A 26,615-nucleotide genomic window follows, 5' to 3' on the forward strand; every position below is an offset into this window, starting at 1 on the left:
CCTGGCTTTTTTTGAGCTGAATTTACAAAATTTACAGACTGAAAACAGATACCTCCCCCCCCTATTCTGAGCTTTATACAGCCCGTAAAAGTCAAACACAGCTGCACCTAGTCAGCGGTATTCAAGCTTTCCAACAGTGCTTTGCGGTCCCCACTTTAAATCCCTCGTCGTTGTGCTGAAGCCAGCACAAGTTGATGGTTGCTTGTATTTTTTATCAAAAATACAGCTATGAGCATATTAGGAGAGTGTCTCAGGACATCATGAAGTCTTTTGGGGCATAATTGATTGGTTTGCTTATTGATATTTGCAAGCAAAGGTGGATTCATGATGATTTTTTCTTGTTTGGCTTTGCCTGGATGAGAAAATAATTTTCTAATGAATCACCACAGCTCTCCTAAATGCTGTCTTTTCTGAAACCAAATTGATTCCAAAATTGTTTACACTGCTATTCTGGGTCTGTATGACCTGGAATTGATTTGTTTGGCTTCGGCGTGAAAAGACTTCTAAAAATCCATCTGACTTTGGTGAGAGGAGTGTTGACTGGACCTCCCCTCGTGAATATTCCCCTGGATCTCCCAGAATGCTTTGCAATACGTAAAGACATCTTCGTGGTTATACAATCCTTCAAGGAGTGGACATTGTGTTTTGAGGCCATGGAAATGTACCTGGAGGATCAGAATAAAGGTATCTCTTTGTGTCTTGAGCTGTGTTTGCTGATCTCTTTCCCTTGTGTGGTATTTTGAGCGTTTTATTGAGAGGGGTGATTCTGCTTTTCTCTCCTTGTTCGATTTGAGATTTGTCAAAGAACCTGTGCTATTATTTGGCTTAAGAGTAGATGTCAACACCTTAGTTGGATGCATATCTGCAAGACCATTTATCCCTTAGACTGATGCCTGAGTATCTTCATCTTGTTGTGTTTATTTTGCATTTATGAATTTTTGGGGTTGTGGGTACTTCCCAAAGCCGGTACAGGCCGGTTGAGGGGTCAATGTGTTAAGGGGAAGGGTTTTTTAGGGCAAGATACTTTTAAGTATCTTCTAGTATCTAGTAAAGTTTAAAAACTTTATAACAATAGCAACAACCTTGTTCTTTTTCAATAATAGAATTCTGTTCACATAGCTTTGATAACAAATACATGGCCTCTTTAGAGGCCTGAGGTGGTGAAATGGTTAAGATAATGGGAAAGGGGAAATGTCAAGAAATGCTCAATCAAATTATTTTCATTACTGTTATATTTTTTTCACCAAACCTTTCAAGTTGAGTCAATTCACTTTATATCTCCTCTCCCGTTGATTATTTTTTAGTCAATTGATATTCTTTGATTCCTCTCTACCCCAAACATAGATCAATGAAAGGGTTTGGTTTGAAATTAGAATTTTGCATTTTCAATCTGTTTTTTCTTCATTGCATTAATTTGGGAGTAGGCCACCAACAACAAGGCCACTATATGGTAAAGTGGGGTGCACCAATATGTCATGCATGAAAGGAGATATATTTTTGAATTTTAATTTCCAGACATTTTTCTGAATTTTCGGTCCAATGAAGGAGAGAATCGCCACTAAATCAATACATAAAAATCTAAACAGTCTAAATATATTATTTTGAATCTTTGGAATGCTGTTACATCCATGACATTTTCTGCACAAGGGCAAAGCTTGTGGGAGTATTGTTTTGATTAAAAAAAAGATATTAGTAATGGAACTTTTATGATGGGACATAAGAATTTACCATCAGACTCTTGACAACTTTGACAGCCATATCCACACAAGGAATTGTGTTTGTTAACTTTGATGTACTGCATAATTTAAATTATTGAATAAGGCCTGGATCCATTTGGTTGGTACAATAAATAAATCTCAGTAGAGAGCAGGATCCTAGATCCCCCAATAATACCTTTGATCAGTCAACACAAAAGGTGTTTATGCTGGCTCCGCTTTTAGGCAGTGCCTAAATCTATATATTACTGACTAATTAATAATTCGGTACTAACTGGTTTGACTGCTATAAGAGAGGTGATGCAAGAATTGCAAATAAATGTTGATCTAAGGGAACAGAACAATTTCACAATTGAGGATAACTATAGTAAGAATCCGTCGATGATAGAATAACAATCAATTGACTAGAAATAATTATCATATAAAATACTACAGAATAATGAGGCTGAGGGATACGTTTGGCTTGTTCGAAATGTCTGCAAAGTAAATGTTTATCTAAGGTAAACGCTAAACTGTTTTTGGCATAGGTCACACTGCCCATGACCTATATGACTAGCAGGTGCATACTTAGTATTCAGAATGAAAGGTGAAAAGGTGATAAAAAGTCAATATTGAGATCCGGTGAGCGAATTAAGATTTCTAGAATATTTATTTATGACAATGTTGTAGAATAGTCGCACAACAAAAGTATGATTATAGATTTGTAAAGAACACTAAAAGGATATAATATCATCCTTTTTAGCACTCTTTACAAATCTATTATCATACTACTTCGTCTATTACCAAGTTCAAGCAACCAGCCACAGCACCTTGGTCCATACCACCATATGTATAGCTCTTCATAAGACTTGAAATCCCTCTTTTTTTCTAATAGTATCCTGAGTCATGTCAATCAAAACTACTACTAGTGTCATTGCTCTGGGTGTTCTCTAGGGGGATGTGAGGAGGTGATTTTATAATAATTGGAAAAGTATTCTTATGCAATTAGTGTAGAGTCCTGTCGTTTAGAATCCTGTTGTTACGTCTCTCACTCACACGTCCCTTGGTCTTTGTTGTACGGCACTCGATACCATTATATACCCACTCTCCACTTGATAAAGAATTGTGTTCATAAAGATTATCAGATAGTTGATATTTTATCTTAAGGTCAAGCTTGCACTCTTTTCGCGCATCGTAAATTAAAAAAAAAAAAAAAAACGCGAAGTAAAGTCACGCGAAAATAAAGTGTAATAATAAACCAGTCAGAGGTACCAGTCACGCCAGTAGCTTATTAGCATAGTAGCCAATATCACACTTCGCAGCGGAGAACAAAGAACACTCGGACTCGCTCTTCCGGCGTTTCTTTGTACCAACCAAGTTGATCACAAGTAACTACAACGATAATTTGCGTGCTTTTTAAAGGTAAGATAAGTGATCTTTTAACAAGTCAAATGGTACTGAGGTGTCCTCACCGTGTGTCGGAGGCTGACACGTGTAAATTCGCGTGGAAAGTTGGGCGGAATTGTCTGATTTATCCGACCAACACCAATAAATAGATAATTTCCTGTGCTGATTATTTCACTGATTATAGTTACTTGCGTCTATATGTTTGATCAGGGAAGTAGTTTGATAGATTATATTTTGTTATAGTAGTCGCTTGTGTGATCTTGCATAATTATATGCGGTTTGAGAAGAGGTCATTGGTTATTTTGAATATAATAATCTGTTATCATTGTGTCGTTGTGTGACAAGTATAACTTGTAAAAAAATGGTTCTTGCTATTGTAAAACCTTGTTCGATCAGTGTCAGTGATAGAGGTTAGTGAAAAAGATACGTTGTCCTATGCGGTTCTTCCGTTGTCTCAACCTTGCATAACCAGCGCATCAAGCCCTACCAAGAATGACTATTCACACCCCCACCACCTCCTCTCTCACGCCAAGACGACCAATGGGAGAAACGCAACAACAAACCTGCCAATCAGGTTTTCCCTAAGTCAGTATCTGATTGGTCGATTGGTTGGCGCACTTTGCAAACCAGCTTGACAAACAAATTCGTTCCGAGGAAATAACAAACAAATCTTCCGTTCGCCTTACGGAACACGATTGCTAACTCATTTTGCTAGCTTTGGGCATAATTCTGTGTAGTATTCTTCTGAATAATTGTGAAAAATCATGCTCTCAGCTTGTCGTTTTATCCAGCAGAGTGGTCGGAGGACAATTCACACCGCTGTATCTAACATGGCGCAGCTCAAGATTGCTATCATCGGACAGTCGCAGTTTGGCTTGGAAGTGTACAGGAACTTACGAATTAAAGGGCACGAAATTGTTGGTGTGTTTACGGTACCGGATATCAAAGGGAAACCGGATATATTAGCAGCAGGTGCAGAGGAAGATGGGGTAAAAGTGTTCAAGTTCCCGCGATGGAGAACGAAAGGCGAACCGATTGCAGAAGTAGTGGACAAGTACAAAGCTTGCGGCGCCGAGCTGAATGTTATGCCGTTCTGTTCTCAGTTCATTCCAATGAATGTCATTGACTTTCCAAAGCATGGCTCCATTATCTATCACCCTTCCTTGCTACCAAGACATCGTGGGGCTTCTGCTATTAACTGGTAAGGTCATTCGTTTGTTAACATTCCTTTCAATGATACTCTCGTCCATTGCAACAACAACCACGTGCGATCATTGGTCGATCACGAAAACACCAACAGTAGACATTTAGCTGCTGGCATTATAGATAATTATAAATGATGGAAATCTTTATATTAAATTTTATGCCGAGTTTCAGTTTTTTGTCAGTCTACTTTTTATTTACGTACAGAAAAATAATAAACAAGTCCATTGGATACTAAGTACACGTCACTAAAACTTGCCTTATACCCTCTAGTGAGCTTGCGACGAATTCTCAATATCACATTACTCGAAATGCCCTATTTGTAAAAGTTCTTTAATAGGCTTGGTTTCTTTTTAATAAGTATTTATTTTGTGGTTTGTTGATCATAATATTAAATCGCATTGTTGTATTCGTACTGTACATAGATCGATTCATTTATGAATATCATCAATTATGAATATCATTTATTTTATTTGTAAACTAAACTATGTTGAACTGCAAGAAAGGCTATAGACTTCCAAAGCCGGAACCATTAGACTGACACTCTGTGTACATAAGTGACATTTTTTTTATATTTGAGTGTAGTGTTTGATATTGTATTTTTTTGTATATTTTGCTAACTTAGGACTCTTATGGAGGGTGATAAAAAAGCTGGCTTCTCAATATTTTGGGCAGACGATGGCCTAGACACAGGACCTATTCTTCTTCAAAAAAGTATTCAAGTCGACCCCAATGACACAGTTGATACTCTGTACAACAGATTTCTCTATCCCGAGGGTATCAAAGGCATGGTAGGTTGATGTATAGAACTGTTTACTAAAGTTTTGAAATCCAGGTTTAAAAGGGAAACCTCAGCCTACCCAGAATACACTATTTTTTACATACAGTGGAACCTGGATTTTACGATACTGGATTTTACGACAACCTCAATTTTACAATGGCATTGTTTTCTCCTGGCAGAAATACAACAGTGGAATGTATAAGAAATTACCTTGATTTTACGATATTGGACAGGACAATATTCTCAATTTAACAATACAAATCTGTTCCCCTGTGCGTAATTTTGACCTCAATAAAACGATATACTGATTGTGTCTATCATTATAGAGAGAAAAACTTAAGACACCACACACGGACAGTACAGTCCCCGAGGCATAGTGTAAAATCCAGGTTCCACTGTAGTAATATCCCTGTTTGGTTGCTTTTTGTCCTATTTGTCCAACACTTGTGCTGTTTAGGTGTTTACAAATACACTTAGTTGCTGTTGTTTTGTTTAATGTTTTTGATTATTATTTCTAGCAAGATGACTGAGATAGTTTTCTAAGGTGATATGGGGGGTGGGTGGGGGGCTCCTTTATAGATGTTTTCTTTTTTTTCTGTGAGTAAAAGATTAAGAGCATTTAAATTTTGATGTTATCCTTCCCCATGAAAACATTTGCTTCCATTGCCTATGCCAGGAATGTCCTTTTCTTTAGTACATGCATGTGATAGCTTTCAATGCCATGTTATCCAGAAGCAGGTTTTTTGTGTTATATCACCCGTTTACAGGTTGAGGCTGTAGAGCTGATTGCTAACGGGAAAGCCCCCCGTATAACACAGCCAGAGGAGGGCGCTACATATGACAAAATCTGGAAAAAGAAAGAAGTTGCAAAGGTATGGTATAGTAAAGGTATGGTGCACACAAATTCTTCTTACCCAATAAGTATCAGGCATAGATTAATGTAAACAACTCCATCCAAAACAACAACAAAATGGACACATTTGTGACTAGATTTTTCAAATTGAAGGCTGGAGTTATCTGAAAACAAGCTCGATAAAAAAGGCTCGGTCTAAGTTGTTAAGAGACCAGAAAAGCTGGGGCTTGGATTCCAAAATTTGACAAAAGGCTTGGGCTCGGGCGATTCTTAAACACAGATATTGGCGCCTTGGCAAGTCTTGGATTTACCCATCGCTACCCCTTAGAATATAACATCAGATTATTGTCCGTCTCTTCTCTAATGATGGATTAGAAAACTATGGAAACTTGTGGTGTACCAGCTGTTGTTTTACTTTACCAAAATCTGTTAGGTCACTTAGTTTAAGATATACTGTATTTGCTTTTAATAAAATGATAAAAATCATATTTTTTTCAGATAAACTGGAATCAGAATGCTGCTACTCTCCATAACTTTATAAGAGGGAATGACAAGCTGCCAGGAGCCTGGGCCCTAATAAATGGGGAGGTATAATAATGATTTGATTTTATTACAGACGTAAGCTTGTGTCCTTTACCCTGTCAAATTAAAAAATTAAGGAACAGGAAAGAAAAATAAAATGCCATGCTTCTCCTTATTCTATGTTACTCGACAAAGCTAGTGGTGGTGAAATTTCATTGCAAGATATTCTGATCCTGAAGGGTTATCAGTATCCAATATATATTTGTATTTTCAGGATCTGGTGTGGTCATTTTTGTGATTTTCTAGTTTTGAGAACAAAAACAAAAGTGTGGCTGAAGAGGGTTCTTTAAAACCTCTTTTGAACCCCTGTGAGATAACTGCCCACTGTTTGGTGATCAAAAGCTGGGGATGGATGGAGCTATTGCTGAAAAGGGATCTGTGAATTGTTTTTAGATCACTCAATTGTATTGTCTGGTCCTCAGGAAGTGACATTCTATGGCTCTAAATTGGGGCCAAAGGGCAAGACTCCGAAAGGCTGCGAGGTTGAAATTGACGGCCTTGATCGCCCTGCCATTGTTCACAAGGATGGCATGACAATCATTGGCTCTGATGAAAAGATGGTATGAGAAATGTTTCCAAAAATGTCATACTGTGTGCTCTTGTCAGAGTGTTTATTTTTTATAGGTTTGTTGAGAAAATTTGTGTAAGTGAAAAAAGTTGTTTGTGAACAAATTGTGTAATTGTTATTCTGTGTACTACATAGTTAAGCTATTTTTTCCCATTTTTACTTAGTGCTTTTGGACAGAATCTTGCTACAGTACAATAGTGTTTTAAAATGCTTCAAAAAATATTTAAATTTCCAGCTTACTGTAAAAACACTCCAACTTGCTGGTGGCCGGATGATTGAAGCGTCCAAATACGGCCAGGAGGAAGAACACATGGCTCCTCTGGAGCTGAATGAGGAGGAGACAGCAATAGAGGGAAAGCTGAAAGTGAGTAGCCAGCTAGTTAAACACTTTTTCTAGAGAAATTTGATTTACATATTAGCAATAGGGTACTTTAAGTGACCAATAAAAAATATGGATTTCATACAATCTCAGCCATAAGTTTCTGTACTTTAGGCACCCTTTATGTTGTTTCCTTTTTCATGTTTCTCAGGCCATTTGGGCAGGTATTCTAGCAAACCCTGATATTAATGAAGAGACTGACTTCTTCAATGCAGGGGCTGGTTCTATGGATGTTGCAAGGTAAATAAGGTTCTTACTTGTGTACTCTGTTATTTGTGTACTCTGTTATTTGTGTACCATGTTATTTGTGTATTCTGTTAATTGTGTACTATGTTATGTGTGTATTCTGTTATGTGTTTACTCTGTCATCAGTGAAGTCTGTTATTTGTGTACTTTCTTATTTGTGTACCCAGTTATTTGTGTACTCTGTTATGTGTGTATTCTGATATTTGTGTACTCTGTTATTTGTGTACTCTGTCATTTGAGTTCTGTCATTTGTGTACTCTGTTAATTGTGTACTCTGTTTTTTTTTACTGTATTATTTGTGTACTTTGTTATTTGCTTAGTCTGTTATTTGTGTATTCTGTTATTTGTGTATTCTGTTATTAGTGTACTCTGTTATTAGTGTACTCTGTTATGTGTGTACTCTGCTATTTGTTTACTCTGTCATTTGTGTACTCTGTTAATTGTGTACTCTGTTTTTTTTTACTATATTATTTGGTCACTCTTTATTTTGTTCTCTAATATTCAAATGCTGACAAAACGTATTGACTTATAGGCTTGTTGAGGAAGTAAAACAAAAGTGTGGGGTTGTTATTGAACCAGAGGAGGTGTATCTTAATACAAGGTATTGCTCAAACTTTAAAGTGCTTAGTCTTGATAAGAGCTCTGTCTTCCAATGCTGTGCTCTGGGGATTATATACAGAGGAAAGTCCTTGGAAGTCAAACAGCAAGTCTTTTCTCTCTCGCTGCCTCATTTTTTGGTACTCTTATTTTCCCTCTATGTATACCTTCCTGCCTCTGCTTTACCCTCAAGCAAGAACACATACCATAGTACTTTTGATGTAAACACAAACACAGTCTGTGATTTGAAAACCCATTTAGAAGCTTTGAGGCTGGAAATGTAGGTGCAAAATTATTTGTTATTGTTTCCTCAGGTATCCTGCATTTGTGCGGAAAGCTATTTTGATATCCAGGGGAGAGGGAAAGGAGGAGTTCAAGTGCAGCACTGTAAGCCATGTAGCTTACATAATTAGCCATTTTATTGTGTTTGAGTAGAGTGTTAAGGTGGTACGAAAGGAAAGACAACTTGCCTTTTAGTTTTAACAGTGGATTGCATATGAGATTAATATGAATTCCTGACAATTTGAGCGTCTTAGTGTTTTTGGTTTTCGAGTTATTCTAAATCAAAGTTGCGTTGCGAAGGAAAGTTTCGTGCCATTATTTTATACTAAAGCTTCGAAAACAATGGCCATCAAAGTGGACCCATGCAGCTAGTTTGACACATTGACTAAATCCCCTTTCCAAAGTCAGAATTCTCAGGAAATAATTAAAGTTTTGTCATCAGAAGTTCTCCGATTTCATATATTCCTGCTGTGCCACTCACCCCTCGTGCAAAACAACAGTGCGTTTGATCTTCTCGATCCTTCCCTGTTCTATTAGAACTACTATGTCTGGAGAGTATACATTAATTTTGTAGCTGTTGAATATAAACAACAAATTTTGTTTCACATTTTGCTAGCAGAAACTGCATTTGAACAAATTTGCAAGATGATAAAATTTTATTTTCTTCTTAGGTATTATATACTGAAATTATATTGGGTTATATTGAAACCCAATATTACATTTGCATTGAAATAGGCATTTTTGGCTTAATTGACAGCCTGCAGTAATTATCCGAATTTCTTTTAGATATGACTAAAATGACTATTTTGTCATGAGGTCGGATAATGTGTCTTTTTGTTGTAAGAGTTTCAACCATTTTTCTGCAAAAGCAGCCTCATAAATGTAATTTGTAATTTAGGGTAATTTGAGCACCTATTTGCCTTAATGGTTCCTTATTGCTTATTGCTAGATTGACATGGACGTAAACTACATGACTATTCACATGCCACACCAGCTGTTTATTAATGGGGAGTTTGTGGATTCTCATCACGGAAAAACCTTCAACACAATCAACCCCACGGATGGAACTGTGAGTGCCCTACTTTTCGCCTGTTTTTGTTCTTTATATCCCTCTTTGCTGCTCTTCCACTCTCCTTAAAATCCCCTCTCCTACATATGTCTTTTGCTGTTGGCTTGATCCTTATCCTTCACTTTTATCTCCCTCTACCTTGTTTCCCCCCCCCCCCCCCTTCTTCCCTCATCATTGTCCCACCCTGCCCCACCCAGGTGCGTACCCAGGATTGACTGAGTGGGGGGGGGGGGGGGGGGGGGGCAGTCATAGGTATCATTTGGAAAAATAGAAAAAAAAGAAATGACATACTTTTGGCAGCCAAGGGGGTACGCTCACACCATGCGCACCCCCTATGTATGTGCCTGCCACTCATCTCTTGTGCTTTCTATCTCTGCCTTTCTCTCCCAAACTTCCACTCATCTCATGTGCTTTCTATCTCTGCTTTTCTCTCCCACACTTCCTCTCATCTCTTGTGCTTTCTATCTCTGCCTTTCTCTCCCACACTTCCACTCATCTCTTGTGCTTTCTATCTCTGATTTGCTTCCTCTCCTTCCCTGCCTGTATTGTCTGTGTTCCTTGTGTTTTGCCCCTTGTATTGTTTATGTGTTTTCCCTATGTATTGTTTATGTGTTTTGCCTCTTGTATTGTTTATGTGTTTTGCCCCTTGTATTGCTTAGGTCTTGGCACAAGTATCCCTCGCGACACATGAAGATGTTGACGATGCTGTTGATGCTGCAAAGGTGTGTTGTTTAACTTATCTCAGTAACCTTTAAAATGTTTTTATGGCATTTATCTTGATAAAGCTCATTCAACCTGTTTGTCTATTCAAAGGAAGCATTTTATAATGGGCCTTGGGGATCCATGAATGCAAGAGACAGAGCAACTCTCATGAACAGGTACAATACTCGGTATTGAGTTTTATTCCTTGCCTTTAATCATAAGCAGATCCTGTGTGTACCGCACATTGCTAAACTTCATTATACACTATTTCACATAAGGTAGCACTCGGTACCATGTCTTGTAACTTACAGTACTTCATGGGTATCAAATAAATAAGCAAATAAATAAAAATATGTAAAACCAGGCTGTAAAAGGATGTAAAATTCTTGTTCATATGTTCCCGTGAACATTCACATGGCTTCCAGATATCAGGATTCAGCTATTTATACTATTCCCATGAAACACTGCATGTTATGATGCATTGATTTTCTGATGCTACCTTACCTTCCAGATATCAGGATTCAGCTATTTATACAATTCCCACGAAACACTGCATGTTATGATGCATTGATTTCTGGTGATACCTTAGTTGAAATAAGTACAGTATATACTTATATACTTAAATAAGTGCAGTTTATGTTCTTATATCACAAAATGACCTAACTAATCCTGTTTTTGCCTCACACCTATTTTACCATTGGTTATAGCAATGTTGGTTTTCCCTGATTCATTGAGTTTTATCAATCCTTCTTTAGGCTTGCAGACCTGATGGAACAACATAAAGAGGAGTTAGCTACGATAGAGTCTCTAGATTCCGGTGCTGTGTACACCCTGGCCCTTAAGACACATGTGGGCATGTCTATTGACACCGTCAGATACTTTGCTGGGTGGTGTGATAAGATTCAGGTAAGACATGCTTGCGTCTGCAACACCAGCATCCTGATAGTCTTAGTGCAAATGTACCGTATATCCATCTGACCTTTTATTTTTATTTGTTTACGATCCCAGGGCCTCACTGTCCCTGTGAACAATGCCAAGCCAAACAGAAACCTTTGTTACACCAAACGTGAGCCAATTGGGTAAGGCTAGAGCCCCCAGTATTTACTGTAGAATTCGTTTTTGTTTTATTTGATCTCCTTTTTTTAGGATCATGTTTCTTTTCTATTAAAACATCTTTTCAGGTGTGATTTGAGTGTTGTATGTAGACACACATACCTTTTAAAGAGAGTACCACTGTGCTATTCCGGGGCATAAGCTATCAATACATGGTTGCTGTCCTTCACCATGTAAGGACCAGCATTAAAAAGGACATGGTTGGTTCCTTCACCATTCAGGGTCATCTAGCCCTTGATAAAAAAGGAAGAGGTAGTGTAACTACATTTGCTTCTAACATCCTTCATATGGAATTGTCTTTAATTTGTGTGTTGGCAATTTTGTTTCTTGGTCGTTTGGTGCTTTTAGGGTAACTAGGCTAGTATGTTGGTGAAAGTAAACTGTTCTGTATCTTTCAGGGTATGTGGTCTCATTGTACCATGGAACTACCCCCTTATGATGCTGGCATGGAAAATAAGTCCCTTGCTTGCAGCAGGGAATACTGTGGTCCTCAAACCAGCACAGGTAATACCATAACCAGTTTGAAAAGCCAGCTGTGAAGGGGGTAAATGGCATTACTTATCCTGATATCAAAGCAGAAAAGATGTGTGCTTTTTTATCATACTTTTCACATTAACTGGAAATAATGGCACTTCACTTTTGCAATTCTAAGGATATTGCCATAGGTGACAAAAATTATACTTTAAGTGATTTTAAATGATGTATTGTCTTGAGAATTTTTCCATAATTGTTGCAGGTTATGTATGGCCCTATCTTTAAACTTGCCAAATAATGTTCTCAAAAGTCCACTCCAAAAGCTATGGTAGCTGATTTCATTTATACTAGTGGCTTACTGTGATTCTATTTTGTTTTCTCCCTCCAAGGTTACACCCATGACTGCTCTGAAGTTTGCAGAGCTTGCAGCTCGTGCTGGTTTCCCTAAGGGTGTTATAAATATTCTGCCTGGTTCAGGTACTATGACTCAAACACTATTGGTTAGTTAACCATTATAATACTCGTTGTCTTGTGCTAATAAAGAAATTTAATAATTTGTGAATGGCACATGGTTTACTCATTTATTTTAGGCTCAGTTGTTGGAAATCGTATCTGTGAACACCCTGACGTACGCAAACTTGGTTTTACTGGTTCAACTCCTGTTGGAAAAGCAATCATGGAAAGGTAACTGATTATACAAGCCCTTCAATCCACACCTCTATAACCAACCCACCACTATACAAGCCCTTCAATACACCCCTTTATAACCAACCTAGCACTATACAAGCCCTCCAATACATCCCTTTATAACCAACCCAGCACAATACAAGCCCTCCAATCCATCCCTCTATAACCAACCCAGCACTATACAAGCCCTCCAATCCACCCCTCTATAACCAACCCAGCACTATACAAGCCCTCCAATCCACCCCTCTATAACCAACCCAGCACTATACAAGCCCTCCAATCCACCCCTCTATAACCAACCCTGCACTATACAAGCCCTTCAATCCACCCCTTTATAACCAACCCAGAACAGTACAAGCCCTCCAATCCACCCCTCTATAACCAACCCACCACTATACAAGCCCTCCAGTCCACCCCTCTATAACCAACCCACCACTATACAAGCCCTCCAATCCACCCCTCTATAACCAACCCACCACTATACAAGCCCTTCAATGCACCCCTTTATAACCAACCCAGCACAATACAAGCCCTCCAATCCACCCCTCTATAACCAACCCAGCACTATACAAGCCCTCCAATCCAACCCTCTATAACCAACCCACCACTATACAAGCCCTTCAATACACCCCTCTATAACCAACCCACCACTATACAAGCCCTCCAATCCACTCCTCTATAACCAACCCACCACTATACAAGCCCTCCAGTCCACCCCTCTATAACCAACCCACCACTATACAAGCCCTCCAATCCACCCCTCTATAACCAACCCAGCACTATACAAGCCCTCCAATACACCCCTCTATAACCAACCCAGCACTATACAAGCCCTTCAATCCACCCCTCTATAACCAACCCACCACTATACAAGCCCTCCAATCCACCCCTCTATAACCAACCCACCACTATACAAGCCCTCCAGCACATCCCTCTATAACCAACCCACCACTATACAAGCCCTCCAATCCACCCCTCTATAACCAACCCAGCACTATACAAGCCCTACAATCCACCCCTCTATAACCAACCCACCACTATACAAGCCCTCCAATCCACCCCTCTATAACCAACCCACCACTATACAAGCCCTCCAATCCACCCCTCTATAACCAACCCAGCACTATACAAGCCCTCCAATCCACCCCTCTATAACCAACCCAGCACTATACAAGCCCTCCAATCCACCCCTCTATAACCAACCCAGCACTATACAAGCCCTCCAATCCACCCCTCTATAACCAACCCTGCACTATACAAGCCCTTCAATCCACCCCTTTATAACCAACCCAGAACAGTACAAGCCCTCCAATCCACCCCTCTATAACCAACCCACCACTATACAAGCCCTCCAGTCCACCCCTCTATAACCAACCCACCACTATACAAGCCCTCCAATCCACCCCTCTATAACCAACCCACCACTATACAAGCCCTTCAATGCACCCCTTTATAACCAACCCAGCACAATACAAGCCCTCCAATCCACCCCTCTATAACCAACCCAGCACTATACAAGCCCTCCAATCCAACCCTCTATAACCAACCCACCACTATACAAGCCCTTCAATACACCCCTCTATAACCAACCCACCACTATACAAGCCCTCCAATCCACTCCTCTATAACCAACCCACCACTATACAAGCCCTCCAGTCCACCCCTCTATAACCAACCCACCACTATACAAGCCCTCCAATCCACCCCTCTATAACCAACCCAGCACTATACAAGCCCTCCAATACACCCCTCTATAACCAACCCAGCACTATACAAGCCCTTCAATCCACCCCTCTATAACCAACCCACCACTATACAAGCCCTCCAATCCACCCCTCTATAACCAACCCACCACTATACAAGCCCTCCAGCACATCCCTCTATAACCAACCCACCACTATACAAGCCCTCCAGCACATCCCTCTATAACCAACCCACCACTATACAAACCCTCCAATACACCCTCTATAACCAACCCAGCACTATACAAGCCCTCCAATCCACTCCTCTATAACCAACCCAGCACTATACAAGCCCTTCAATCCACCCTCTATAACCAACCCAGCACTATACAAGCCCTCCAATCCACCCCTTTATAACCAACCCTGCACTATACAAGCCCTCCAATCCACTCCTCTATAACTAACCCACCACTATACAAGCCCTCCAATCCATCCCTCTATAACCAACCCAACACTATACAAGCCCTCCAATCCATCCCTCTATAACCAACCCACCACTATACAAGCCCTCCAATCCACTCCTCTATAACTAACCCACCACTATACAAGCCCTCCAATCCATCCCTCTATAACCAACCCAACACTATACAAGCCCTCCAATCCATCCCTCTATAACCAACCCACCACTATACAAGCCCTTCAATCCACACCTCTATAACCAACCCACCACTATACAAGCCCTCCAATCCATCCCTCTATAACCAACCCTGCACTATACAAGCCCTCCAATCCACCCCTCTATAACCAACCCACCACTATACAAGCCCTCCAATCCACCCCTCTATAACCAACCTAGCACTATACAAGCCCTACAATACACCCCTCTATAACCAACCCACCACTATACAAGCCCTCCAATACACCCCTCTATAACCAACCCAGCACAATACAAGCCCTCCAATCCACACCTCTATAACCAACCCACCACTATACAAGCCCTCCAATCCACCCCTCTATAACCAACCTAGCACTATACAAGCCCTACAATACACCCCTCTATAACCAACCCACCACTATACAAGCCCTACAATCCACCCCTCTATAACCAACCCACCACTATACAAGCCCTCCAATCCACCCTCTATAACCAACCCACCACTATACAAGCCCTTCAATCCACCCCTCTATAACCAACCCACCACTATACAAGCCCTCCAATCCACCCCTCTATAACCAACCCAGCACTATACAAGCCCTTCAATCCACCCCTCTATAACCAACCCACCACTATACAAGCCATTCAATCCACTCCTCTATAACCAACCCACCACTATACAAGCCCTTCAATCCACCCCTCTATAACCAACCCAGCACTATACAAGCCCTTCAATACACCCCTTTATAACCAACCTAGCACTATACAAGCCCTCCAATACATCCCTTTATAACCAACCTAGCACTATACAAGCCCTCCAATACACCCCTCTATAACCAACCCACCACTATACAAGCCCTCCAATACACCCCTCTATAACCAACCCACCACTATACAAGCCCTCCAATCCACCCCTCTATAACCAACCCACCACTATACAAGCCCTCCAATACACCCCTCTATAACCAACCCACCACTATACAAGCCCTTCAACCCACCCCTCTATAACCAACCCACCACTATACAAGCCCTCCAATCCACCCCTCTATAACCAACCCACCACTATACAAGCCCTCCTATCCACCCCTCTATAACCAACCCAGTACTATACAAGCCCTCCAATCCACCCCTCTATAACCAACCCACCACTATACAAGCCCTCCAATCCACCCCTCTATAACCAACCCAGCACTATACAAGCCCTACAATCCACCCCTCTATAACCAACCCACCACTATACAAGCCCTCCAATCCACCCCTCTATAACCAACCCACCACTATACAAGCCCTCCAATCCACCCCTCTATAACCAACCCAGCACTATACAAGCCCTCCAATCTACCCCTCTATAACCAACCCAGCACTATACAAGCCCTCCAGCACATCCCTCTATAACCAACCCACCACTATACAAACCCTCCAATACACCCCTCTATAACCAACCCAGCACTATACAAGCCCTCCAATCCATCCCTCTATAACTAACCCAGCACTATACAAGCCCTCCAGCACATCCCTCTATAGCCAACCCACCACTATACAAACCCTCCAATACACCCCTCTATAACCAACCCACCACTATACAAGCCCTTCAATCCATCCCTCTATAACCAACCCACCACTATACAAGCCCTCCAATCCACCCCTCTATAACCAACCCTGCACTATACAAGCCCTCCAATCCACCCCTCTATAACCAACCCAGCACTATACAAGCCCTCCAATCCACCCCTCTATAACCAACCCAGCACTATACAAGCCCTCCAATCCACCCCTCTATAACTAACCCAGCACTATACAAGCCCTCAAATCCACCCCTTTATAACCAACCTAGCACTATACAAGCCCTACAATACACCCCTCTATAACCAACCCACCACTATACAAGCCCTCCAATACACCCCTCTATAACCAACCCACCACTATACAAGCCCTACAATCCACCCCTCTATAACCAACCCCCCACTATACAAGCCCTCCAATCCACCCTCTATAACCAACCCTGCACTATACAAGCCCTCCAATCCACCCCTCTATAACCAACCCACCACTATACAAGCCCTCCAATCCACCCCTCTATAACCAACCCACCACTATACAAGCCCTCCAATCCACCCCTCTATAACCAGCCCAGCACTATACAAGCCCTCCAATCCACCCTCTATAACCAACCCAGCACTATACAAGCCCTTCAATACACCCCTTTATAACCAACCTAGCACTATACAAGCCCTCCAATACATCCCTTTATAACCAACCTAGCACTATACAAGCCCTCCAATACACCCCTCTATAACCAACCCACCACTATACAAGCCCTCCAATACACCCCTCTATAACCAACCCACCACTATACAAGCCCTCCAATACACCCCTCTATAACCAACCCACCACTATACAAGCCCTTCAACCCACCCCTCTATAACCAACCCACCACTATACAAGCCCTCCAATCCACCAGAGAATGGTCAGCGGCGCCAACATGGCTGCCACGGTGTTTCTGTGTCTCTGTTTAAACGATTAGTAGTAATTTGTACAAGCGACCTTGACCAATTATGTGGCCTTCGAACCTTTGCTTGGCTCAGACACTGAGGTTTATGTACTATTTCACCAAGTTCATGACCCTTTGGTGGCCTAGTAATCGTCAGTTTGTTGGTGTGCTCGATGGGGAACTCGTTGGCAGCCATGCTGAATCAACAAATTCATCATCCCCGAGTAGACTTGTCTACAGCAGCGCCTATCTCAAGTCAATAAGCAAGACTCAAAAGAAGCAAGTGCTCCCCAAAGATCTGTGGCAGGAGCTCAACTCCCTTGGAATTAGGAAACCATTTAGATCGAAACGAAAGCGACGGCCATTAAATTCCGGTCACCCTGTGTTGGACTCAACAGGAATCCCGCCTTTGTCTGAGACATCTGCGGCGCCCCCTAGTCAAACTGGAGTTGGCATCGACTACTCGGGAAATGTACCGGCTAAACCGTCTATACCCAACATCATGATTTGTAATCTTCGCTCCTTAGCCCCAAAAGTGGAGGAACTCGAGTGCGTAATGGAGCATAACGGCGTTGATATTGCCTGCATTACGGAAACGTGGCTGTCTGATGAGATCTCTGATTCCCAAGTGTCCCTGAAGGATTTTACACTCTTTCGGAAAGATCGCCCATCTCACGCTGGTGGAATAGCAGCCTATATTAGATCCGTTATTCCCTGTGTACGGTTGTCGGAGGCTGAACTCTCAGGTGCTGTTTCGGAGACAATGTGGATCCACGTCAAACCATTCCGGCTTCCTAGATCGGTGTCCACCATTCTCATAGGAGTCATATATCACCCTCCTCATGCATCTGCGGAGGATAATAACATGTTGTATTCACATGTTCAGGAGACTGTTGACCGTTTTTTGCGGTCTCACCCTGAAGCTTTGGTTTGTGTGACTGGTGACTTTAATCCTACATCGACCAAAATTTCACCTGTGCCGTTCAAGAGATCCGCCAGCCTCACCCAAACTGTGAATGTCTTAACCCGCGATACTGGGACACTGGATTGGTGCCTGACTAACAACCCTAAATGCCTCCAAGTTCCCAAACAGCTCCCAAAAATTGGCCGCAGCGATCATTACGGCGTTCTTATTCAACAAGCCCCGCCAAGTCAAAAGGGTGTCAAATGCACGATAACCAAACGAGACACGAGGGACAGCGCCATGCGGGGGTTTGGAAGTTGGATTACGTCATTTTCTTGGGATGAGGTATATTGTCTCGACAATTGCAAGGAAAAGTTCGAACTTTTCTATCAGATCTTGTCAGATGCGATAAACCAATTCCTGCCACTCAAGACGTTCCGCGTCCATTCCACGGACAAGCCTTGGATTTCGACAAAAACAAAATCCTTTGTCGCCCGAAGACAGCATGCCCTTGTGCGGTATGGAAAGGACTCTCCAGCATTCAAAATGTGGAGGAATAAAGTTCAAAAGGCTATTTCATCTGCCAAAAAGTCCTTCTATAATAGCAAGGTCAAAAATCTTAAGGAGTCCAGTGTAGGGAAGTGGTGGAAGGAGATAAAGAATCTTTCTGGAGTTTCTGATGATTCTGGGCAGTGGTACCTCCAACTGGTTGATGGTCTGATTATTGACTCCGTTGACTCCCTGTGTGACAAGATCAATGACTTTTTTGTAAGTCTCACCTCGGGTTTCACCCCCCTGGCACAGTCGGATGTTAAAGAAATTATTGTGGATTCTGTACCTCCAGACCTGCTTGCAACGCCATGGGAAGCAGAATTAGCGCTCCGCGGGATCAAAGTAAAAAAAGCCCCTGGCCCGGACGGTCTCCCGAACATAATCTTAAAGGAGTTTGCTCATGAGCTTGGTCCCGTTGTTAGTGACATTTACAACGCGTCATTGGTTGAGGGATCGCTCCCTTCCCTGCTGAAAAGTGCAATTGTAAAACCCCTTCCCAAGCAGAAACCCACTAAGTCTGTAGAAAAAGACATTAGACCAGTTTCTTTAACAAGTCAAGTTGCTAAAATAATGGAAAGTTTCACCTTGTCCCGGATTACGCCCTCATTAACTAGTAAACTTGACCCCAAACAGTTCGCCCTTGCAGGTAGATCAACTTCTCAAGCGTTAGTCTATTTATTACATCTCGCATTAGAAGCGCTGGATAATGGCAACTGTTCGCTAAGATTCTTTTTTGCAGACTTCAAAAAGGGCTTTGATATTATTGATCATCGTATCTTGCTAAGTAAGCTTGCTAGCTATGGGTTACACCCCTCCTTAGTCAGGTGGGTTGCCGCTTTTCTTCAGGGAAGGTCACAGAGTGTCCAAATTGCTAACTCGTCATCAGCTTGTAAATCCCCAAATGGTGGAATTCCTCAGGGAACCAAATTGAGCCCCATTTTATTTGCAGTTATGGTAGATGATCTAGTGCGCGCCTGGGGTCCTAGGGTGAAATACGTTGATGACTTATCTATTCTAGAAATAATTCCTCGCAACGCTCCATCTGTCATGAGACATATGGTAAATAATGTCAACAATTTCGCACAAAATAATAACATGCTGTTAAATCCTAGTAAGTGCAAGGAGATGCGGGTTGATTTTTTACAGTACAATAGTTCTCAGTGCCAACCAATAGCGGTCGGCGGTTCCGTTATTGAGTCAGTCACCAGTTTCAAGCTTCTCGGTGTGTATATCTCTTCGGACCTTAGTTGGTCATCGCACTGTGACTATGTGATCAAAAAGTCAAACCGTCGTCTCTATGCACTCAGAAAACTAAAATCATGTGGTGTCCCAGAAAGGTGTCTGTATACTGTTCTCTTATAAGGTCCATCTTAGAGTATGCCTGCGTTGTCTTTTCCAACCTTCCGCAATACCTATGTGCTGCCTTAGAAAGAATTCAAAAAAGATCTCTAGGAATAATTTTCGGTAGTGGCCTTAGCTACGAGGACGCCCTCGAACGCGCATGCTTGTCTTCTTTAGAGGCGCGGCGTCACAATGTGTGCAAAAAATTCATAAGCAATATCAAACAGGGGAGCGTCTTATACCCCCTAGTGTCAAGCAGACTTATATCCTCCAATTCGTCATACTCCCTAAGATCTAAGCGCGCACATAGTGTGGTTCCGGGTCGAACGGACCGTTTTTCCAAATTCGTCTCAGCGCAATATGCTGGGGATTTAATGTTATTATGAATTATGTATGGTGTAATGTATTTTGTAGTTAGCTGACCCCACCGGTAATTCAGTTGTAAAAGAACTGCAAACGGTTGAAATAAACGAGCATTATTATTATTATTATTATTACCCCTCTATAACCAACCCACCACTGTACAAGCCCTCCTATCCACCCCTCTATAACCAACCCACCACTATACAAGCCCTCCAATCCACCCCTCTATAACCAACCCACCACTATTCAAGCCCTACAATACACCCCTCTATAACCAACCCAGCACTATACAAGCCCTTCAATCCACCCCTCTATAACTAACCCAGTACTATACAAGCCCTCCAATCCACCCCTCTATAACTAACCCACCACTATACAAGCCCTCCAATCCACCCCTCTATAACCAACCCAGCACTATACAAGCCCTCCAATCCACCCCTCTATAACCAACCCACCACTATACAAGCCCTCCAATCCACCCCTCTATAACCAACCCAGCACTATACAAGCCCTACAATCCACCCCTCTATAACCAACCCACCACTATACAAGCCCTCCAATCCACCCCTCTATAACCAACCCACCACTATACAAGCCCTCCAATCCACCCCTCTATAACCAACCCAGCACTATACAAGCCCTCCAGCACATCCCTCTATAACCAACCCACCACTATACAAACGCTCCAATACACCCCTCTATAACCAACCCAGCACTATACAAGCCCTCCAATCCATCCCTCTGTAACTAACCCAGCACTATACAAGCCCTCCAGCACATCCCTCTATAACCAACCCACCACTATACAAACCCTCCAATACACCCCTCTATAACCAACCCACCACTATACAAGCCCTTCAATCCATCCCTCTATAACTAACCCAGCACTATACAAGCCCTCCAATCCACCCCTCTATAACCAACCCAGCACTATACAAGCCCTCCAATCCACTCCTCTATAACCAACCCAGCACTATACAAACCCTCCAATACACCCCTCTATAACCAACCCAGTACTATACAAGCCCTTCAATCCATCCCTCTATAACTAACCCAGCACTATACAAGCCCTCCAATCCACCCCTCTATAACCAACCCAGCACTATACAAGCCCTCCAGCACATCCCTCTATAACCAACCCACCACTATACAAACCCTCCAATACACCCCTCTATAACCAACCCACCACTATACAAGCCCTTCAATCCATCCCTCTATAACTAACCCAGCACTATACAAGCCCTCCAATCCACCCCTCTATAACCAACCCAGCACTATACAAGCCCTCCAATCCACACCTCTATAACCAACCCAGCACTATACAAGCCCTTCAATCCACCCCTTTATAACCAACCCACCACTATACAAGCCCTCCAATCCACCCCTCTATAACCAACCCAGTACTATACAAGCCCTTCAATCCATCCCTCTATAACCAACCCAGTACTATACAAGCCCTCCAATCCACTCCTCTATAACCAACCCAGCACTATACAAACCCTCCAATACACCCCTCTATAACCAACCCAGTACTATACAAGCCCTTCAATCCATCCCTCTATAACCAACCCAGCACTATACAAGCCCTCCAGCACATCCCTCTATAACCAACCCACCACTATACAAACCCTCCAATACACCCCTCTATAACCAACCCAGCACTATACAAGCCCTTCAATCCATCCCTCTATAACTAACCCAGCACTATACAAGCCCTCCAATCCACCCCTCTATAACCAGCCCACCACTATACAAGCCCTCCAATCCACCCCTCTATAACCAACCCACCACTATACAAGCCCTCCTATCCACCCCTCTATAACCAACCCACCACTATACAAGCCCTACAATCCACCCCTTTATAAACAACCCAGCACAATACAAGCTCTTCAATACACCCCTTTATAAACAACCCAGCACTATACAAGCCCTACAATACACCCCTTTATAAACAACCCAGCACTATACAAGCCCTTCAATCCACCCCTCTATAACCAACCCACCACTATACAAGCCCTACAATCCACCCCTTTATAAACAACCCACCACTATACAAGCCCTCCTATCCACCCCTCTATAACCAACCCACCACTATACAAGCCCTACAATCCACCCCTTTATAAACAACCCAGCACAATACAAGCTCTTCAATACACCCCTTTATAAACAACCCAGCACTATACAAGCCCTACAATACACCCCTTTATAAACAACCCAGCACTATACAAGCCCTTCAATCCACCCCTCTATAACCAACCCACCACTATACAAGCCCTCCAATCCACCCTCTATCACCAACCCAGCACTATACAAGCCCTTCAATACACCCCTTTATAACCAACCCAGCACAATACAAGCCCTTCAATACACCCCTCTATAACCAACCCAGCACTATACAAGCCCTCAAAATACATCCCTTTATACCCAACCCAGCACTATACAAGATTTCCAATCCACCCTCTATAACCAACCCACCACTATACAAGCCCTTCAATACACCCCTTTATAACCAACCCAGCACAATACAAGCCCTCCAATCCACCCCTCTATAACCAACCCACCACTATACAAGCCCTCCAATACACCCCTCTATAACCAACCCAGCACTATACAAGCCCTCCAATACATCCCTTTATAAACAACCCAGCACAATACAAGCCCTCCAATACATCCCTCTATAACCAACCCAGCACTATACAAGCCCTCCAATACATCCCTCTATAACCAACCCACCACTATACAAGCCCTTCAATCCACCCTCTATAAGCAACCCAGCACTATACAAGCCCTCCAATACACCCCTCTATAACCAACCCACCACTATACAAGCCCTCCAATACACCCCTCTATAACCAACCCAGCACTATACAAGATTTCCAATCCACCCTCTATAACCAACCCACCACTATACAAGCCCTTCAATACACCCCTTTATAACCAACCCAGCACAATACAAGCCCTCCAATCCACCCCTCTATAACCAACCCACCACTATACAAGCCCTCCAATACACCCCTCTATAACCAACCCAGCACTATACAAGCCCTCCAATACATCCCTTTATAAACAACCCAGCACAATACAAGCCCTCCAATACATCCCTCTATAACCAACCCAGCACTATACAAGCCCTTCAATCCACCCTCTATAAGCAACCCAGCACTATACAAGCCCTCCAATACACCCCTCTATAACCAACCCACCACTATACAAGCCCTCCAATCCACCCCTCTATAACCAACCCACCACTATACAAGCCCTCCAATCCACCCCTCTATAACCAACCCACCACTATACAAGCCCTTCAATCCACCCCTCTATAACCAACCCACCACTATTCAAGCCCTACAATACACCCCTCTATAACCAACCCACCACTATACAAGCCCTCCAATACACCCCTCTATAACCAACCCAGCACTATACAAGCCCTCCAATACATCCCTTTATAAACAACCCAGCACTATACAAGCCCTTCAATACATCCCTTTATAAACAACCCAGCACTATACAAGACCTCCCATACATCCCTTTATAAGCAACCCAGCACTATACAAGCCCTCCAATCCACCCCTCTATAACCAACCCAGCACTATACAAGCCCTCCAATACACCCCTCTATAACCAACCCACCACTATACAAACCCTCCAATACACCCCTCTATAACCAACCCAGCACTATACAAGCCCTTCAATCCATCCCTCTATAACTAACCCAGCACTATACAAGCCCTCCAATCCACCCTCTATAACCAACCCAGCACTATACAAGCCCTTCAATACACCCCTCTATAACCAACCCAGCACAATACAATCCCTCCAATCCACCCCTCTATAACCAACCCACCACTATACAAGCCCTCCAATCCACCCCTCTATAACCAACCCACCACTATACAAGCCCTCCTATCCACCCCTCTATAACCAACCCACCACTATACAAGCCCTACAATCCACCCCTTTATAAACAACCCAGCACAATACAAGCTCTTCAATACACCCCTTTATAAACAACCCAGCACTATACAAGCCCTACAATACACCCCTTTATAAACAACCCAGCACTATACAAGCCCTTCAATCCACCCCTCTATAACCAACCCACCACTATACAAGCCCTCCAATCCACCCTCTATCACCAACCCAGCACTATACAAGCCCTTCAATACACCCCTTTATAACCAACCCAGCACTATACAAGACCTCCCATACATCCCTTTATAAGCAACCCAGCACTATACAAGCCCTCCAATACACCCCTCTATAACCAACCCACCACTATACAAGCCCTTCAATACACCCCTTTATAACCAACCCAGCACAATACAAGCCCTCCAATCCACACCTCTATAACTAACCCACCACTATACAAGCCCTTCAATACACCCCTTTATAACCAACCCAGCACAATACAAGCCCTTCAATACACCCCTCTATAACCAACCCAGCACTATACAAGCCCTCAAAATACATCCCTTTATACCCAACCCAGCACTATACAAGATTTCCAATCCACCCTCTATAACCAACCCACCACTATACAAGCCCTTCAATACACCCCTTTATAACCAACCCAGCACAATACAAGCCCTCCAATCCACCCCTCTATAACCAACCCACCACTTTACAAGCCCTCCAATACACCCCTCTTTAACCAACCCAGCACTATACAAGCCCTCCAATACATCCCTTTATAAACAACCCAGCACAAGACAAGCCCTCCAATACATCCCTCTATAACCAACCCAGCACTATACAAGCCCTTCAATCCACCCTCTATAAGCAACCCAGCACTATACAAGCCCTCCAATACACCCCTCTATAACCAACCCACCACTATACAAGCCCTCCAGTCCACCCCTCTATAACCAACCCACCACTATACAAGCCCTCCAATCCACCCCTCTATAACCAACCCACCACTATACAAGCCCTTCAATCCACCCCTCTATAACCAACCCACCACTATTCAAGCCCTACAATACACCCCTCTATAACCAACCCACCACTATACAAGCCCTCCTATCCACCCCTTTATAAACAACCCAGCACTATACAAGCCCTCCAATCCACACCTCTATAACTAACCCACCACTATACAAGTCCTCCAATCCACCCCTCTATAACTAACCCACCACTATACAAGCCCTTCAATCCACACCTCTATAACTAACCCACCACTATACAAGCCCTCGAATCCACCCCTCTATAACCAACCCACCACTATACAAGCCCTCCTATCCATGTTCCAACACAAACATGAAACACGAAAGACTGTTATACAGAATTTTCAAATGTAAACAATAACATAGGAGTGGCTGACCAACATCCTTTAATTGCAGCTGTGCTACCAGTAACCTGAAGAAGTGCTCCCTGGAGCTTGGGGGGAAATCGCCGTTGATCATCTTCAGTGACTGTGACATGGAGAGGGCAGTCAGGCAGGGAATGATGGCATGTCTCTTCAACAAAGGAGAAAACTGCATTGCTGCTGGTAAGTCCTTGGTGTCTAATCCACTTATATAGCAGGGTCAAAATGATGGTTGAGGGCTTTCATAGAAAGTGCTCAATACTCGAAAGTAGAGCGGTGTATAGTGTTGGTTTGAGAAAAATACAAACTACATAGGTTTCCCTACAGGTCTGTTTCGTGGTTGCCCACTCATCAGGGGATTTAATGAGAATATTCCTACCATCGTATATATACTATTAACATTGAAAAATTGAAACGAAGAATATTCCCCTACCATCTCGCAGTGATTACCTCCAACGCCTTGTTGAAAAAACCGAACACTTTTTACGCCGAATGCGCTGGAAAGCACACTTCTTCCTAAACACAGACACCGCCTCGACCTCCAAAGAAACCTATGGATTCCGCTCAACCAAAAATCCGCCTCCTGTAGAAGAACTGAAAGAGTTCGAAGAAGACATGTTAAAAATGATCCAGTCAGTAAAATTCAAGAACCTGAACACTCCTTTCCTGGGCAAGCTAAAAG

General features: G+C 42.6%; 1 protein-coding gene across 4 annotated transcripts in view; it reads left to right on the top strand.

The window, feature by feature from the left end:
• The first annotated feature begins 2,981 nt into the window (after positions 1–2,981).
• LOC5518304 (cytosolic 10-formyltetrahydrofolate dehydrogenase) overlaps positions 2,982–26,615 on the top strand; it is a 37,159-nt gene continuing 13,525 nt past the window's right edge. The window contains exons 1-19 of one of the 4 annotated variants that reach the window (XM_032362903.2): positions 2,982–3,116; positions 3,893–4,302; positions 4,930–5,095; positions 5,853–5,957; positions 6,437–6,526; positions 6,943–7,080; positions 7,324–7,452; positions 7,619–7,707; positions 8,246–8,314; positions 8,625–8,697; positions 9,542–9,661; positions 10,321–10,383; positions 10,475–10,539; positions 11,119–11,269; positions 11,372–11,442; positions 11,875–11,980; positions 12,340–12,427; positions 12,541–12,634; positions 25,968–26,116. In XM_032362903.2, the coding sequence (XP_032218794.1) occupies positions 3,932–4,302; positions 4,930–5,095; positions 5,853–5,957; positions 6,437–6,526; positions 6,943–7,080; positions 7,324–7,452; positions 7,619–7,707; positions 8,246–8,314; positions 8,625–8,697; positions 9,542–9,661; positions 10,321–10,383; positions 10,475–10,539; positions 11,119–11,269; positions 11,372–11,442; positions 11,875–11,980; positions 12,340–12,427; positions 12,541–12,634; positions 25,968–26,116 (2,137 nt within the window). In that variant the 5' untranslated portion in view covers positions 2,982–3,116; positions 3,893–3,931. Of the gene's footprint in view, positions 3,117–3,739; positions 4,303–4,929; positions 5,096–5,852; positions 5,958–6,436; positions 6,527–6,942; positions 7,081–7,323; positions 7,453–7,618; positions 7,708–8,245; positions 8,315–8,624; positions 8,698–9,541; positions 9,662–10,320; positions 10,384–10,474; positions 10,540–11,118; positions 11,270–11,371; positions 11,443–11,874; positions 11,981–12,339; positions 12,428–12,540; positions 12,635–25,967; positions 26,117–26,615 lie in introns of those variants that run through there. The other 3 variants (XM_032362904.2, XM_048732063.1, XM_032362902.2) reach the window with 3 other exon arrangements.

This window comes from Nematostella vectensis, chromosome 1, assembly GCF_932526225.1.
Source record: "Nematostella vectensis chromosome 1, jaNemVect1.1, whole genome shotgun sequence".
In the NCBI taxonomy this organism is placed as follows: domain Eukaryota; kingdom Metazoa; phylum Cnidaria; class Anthozoa; order Actiniaria; family Edwardsiidae; genus Nematostella; species Nematostella vectensis.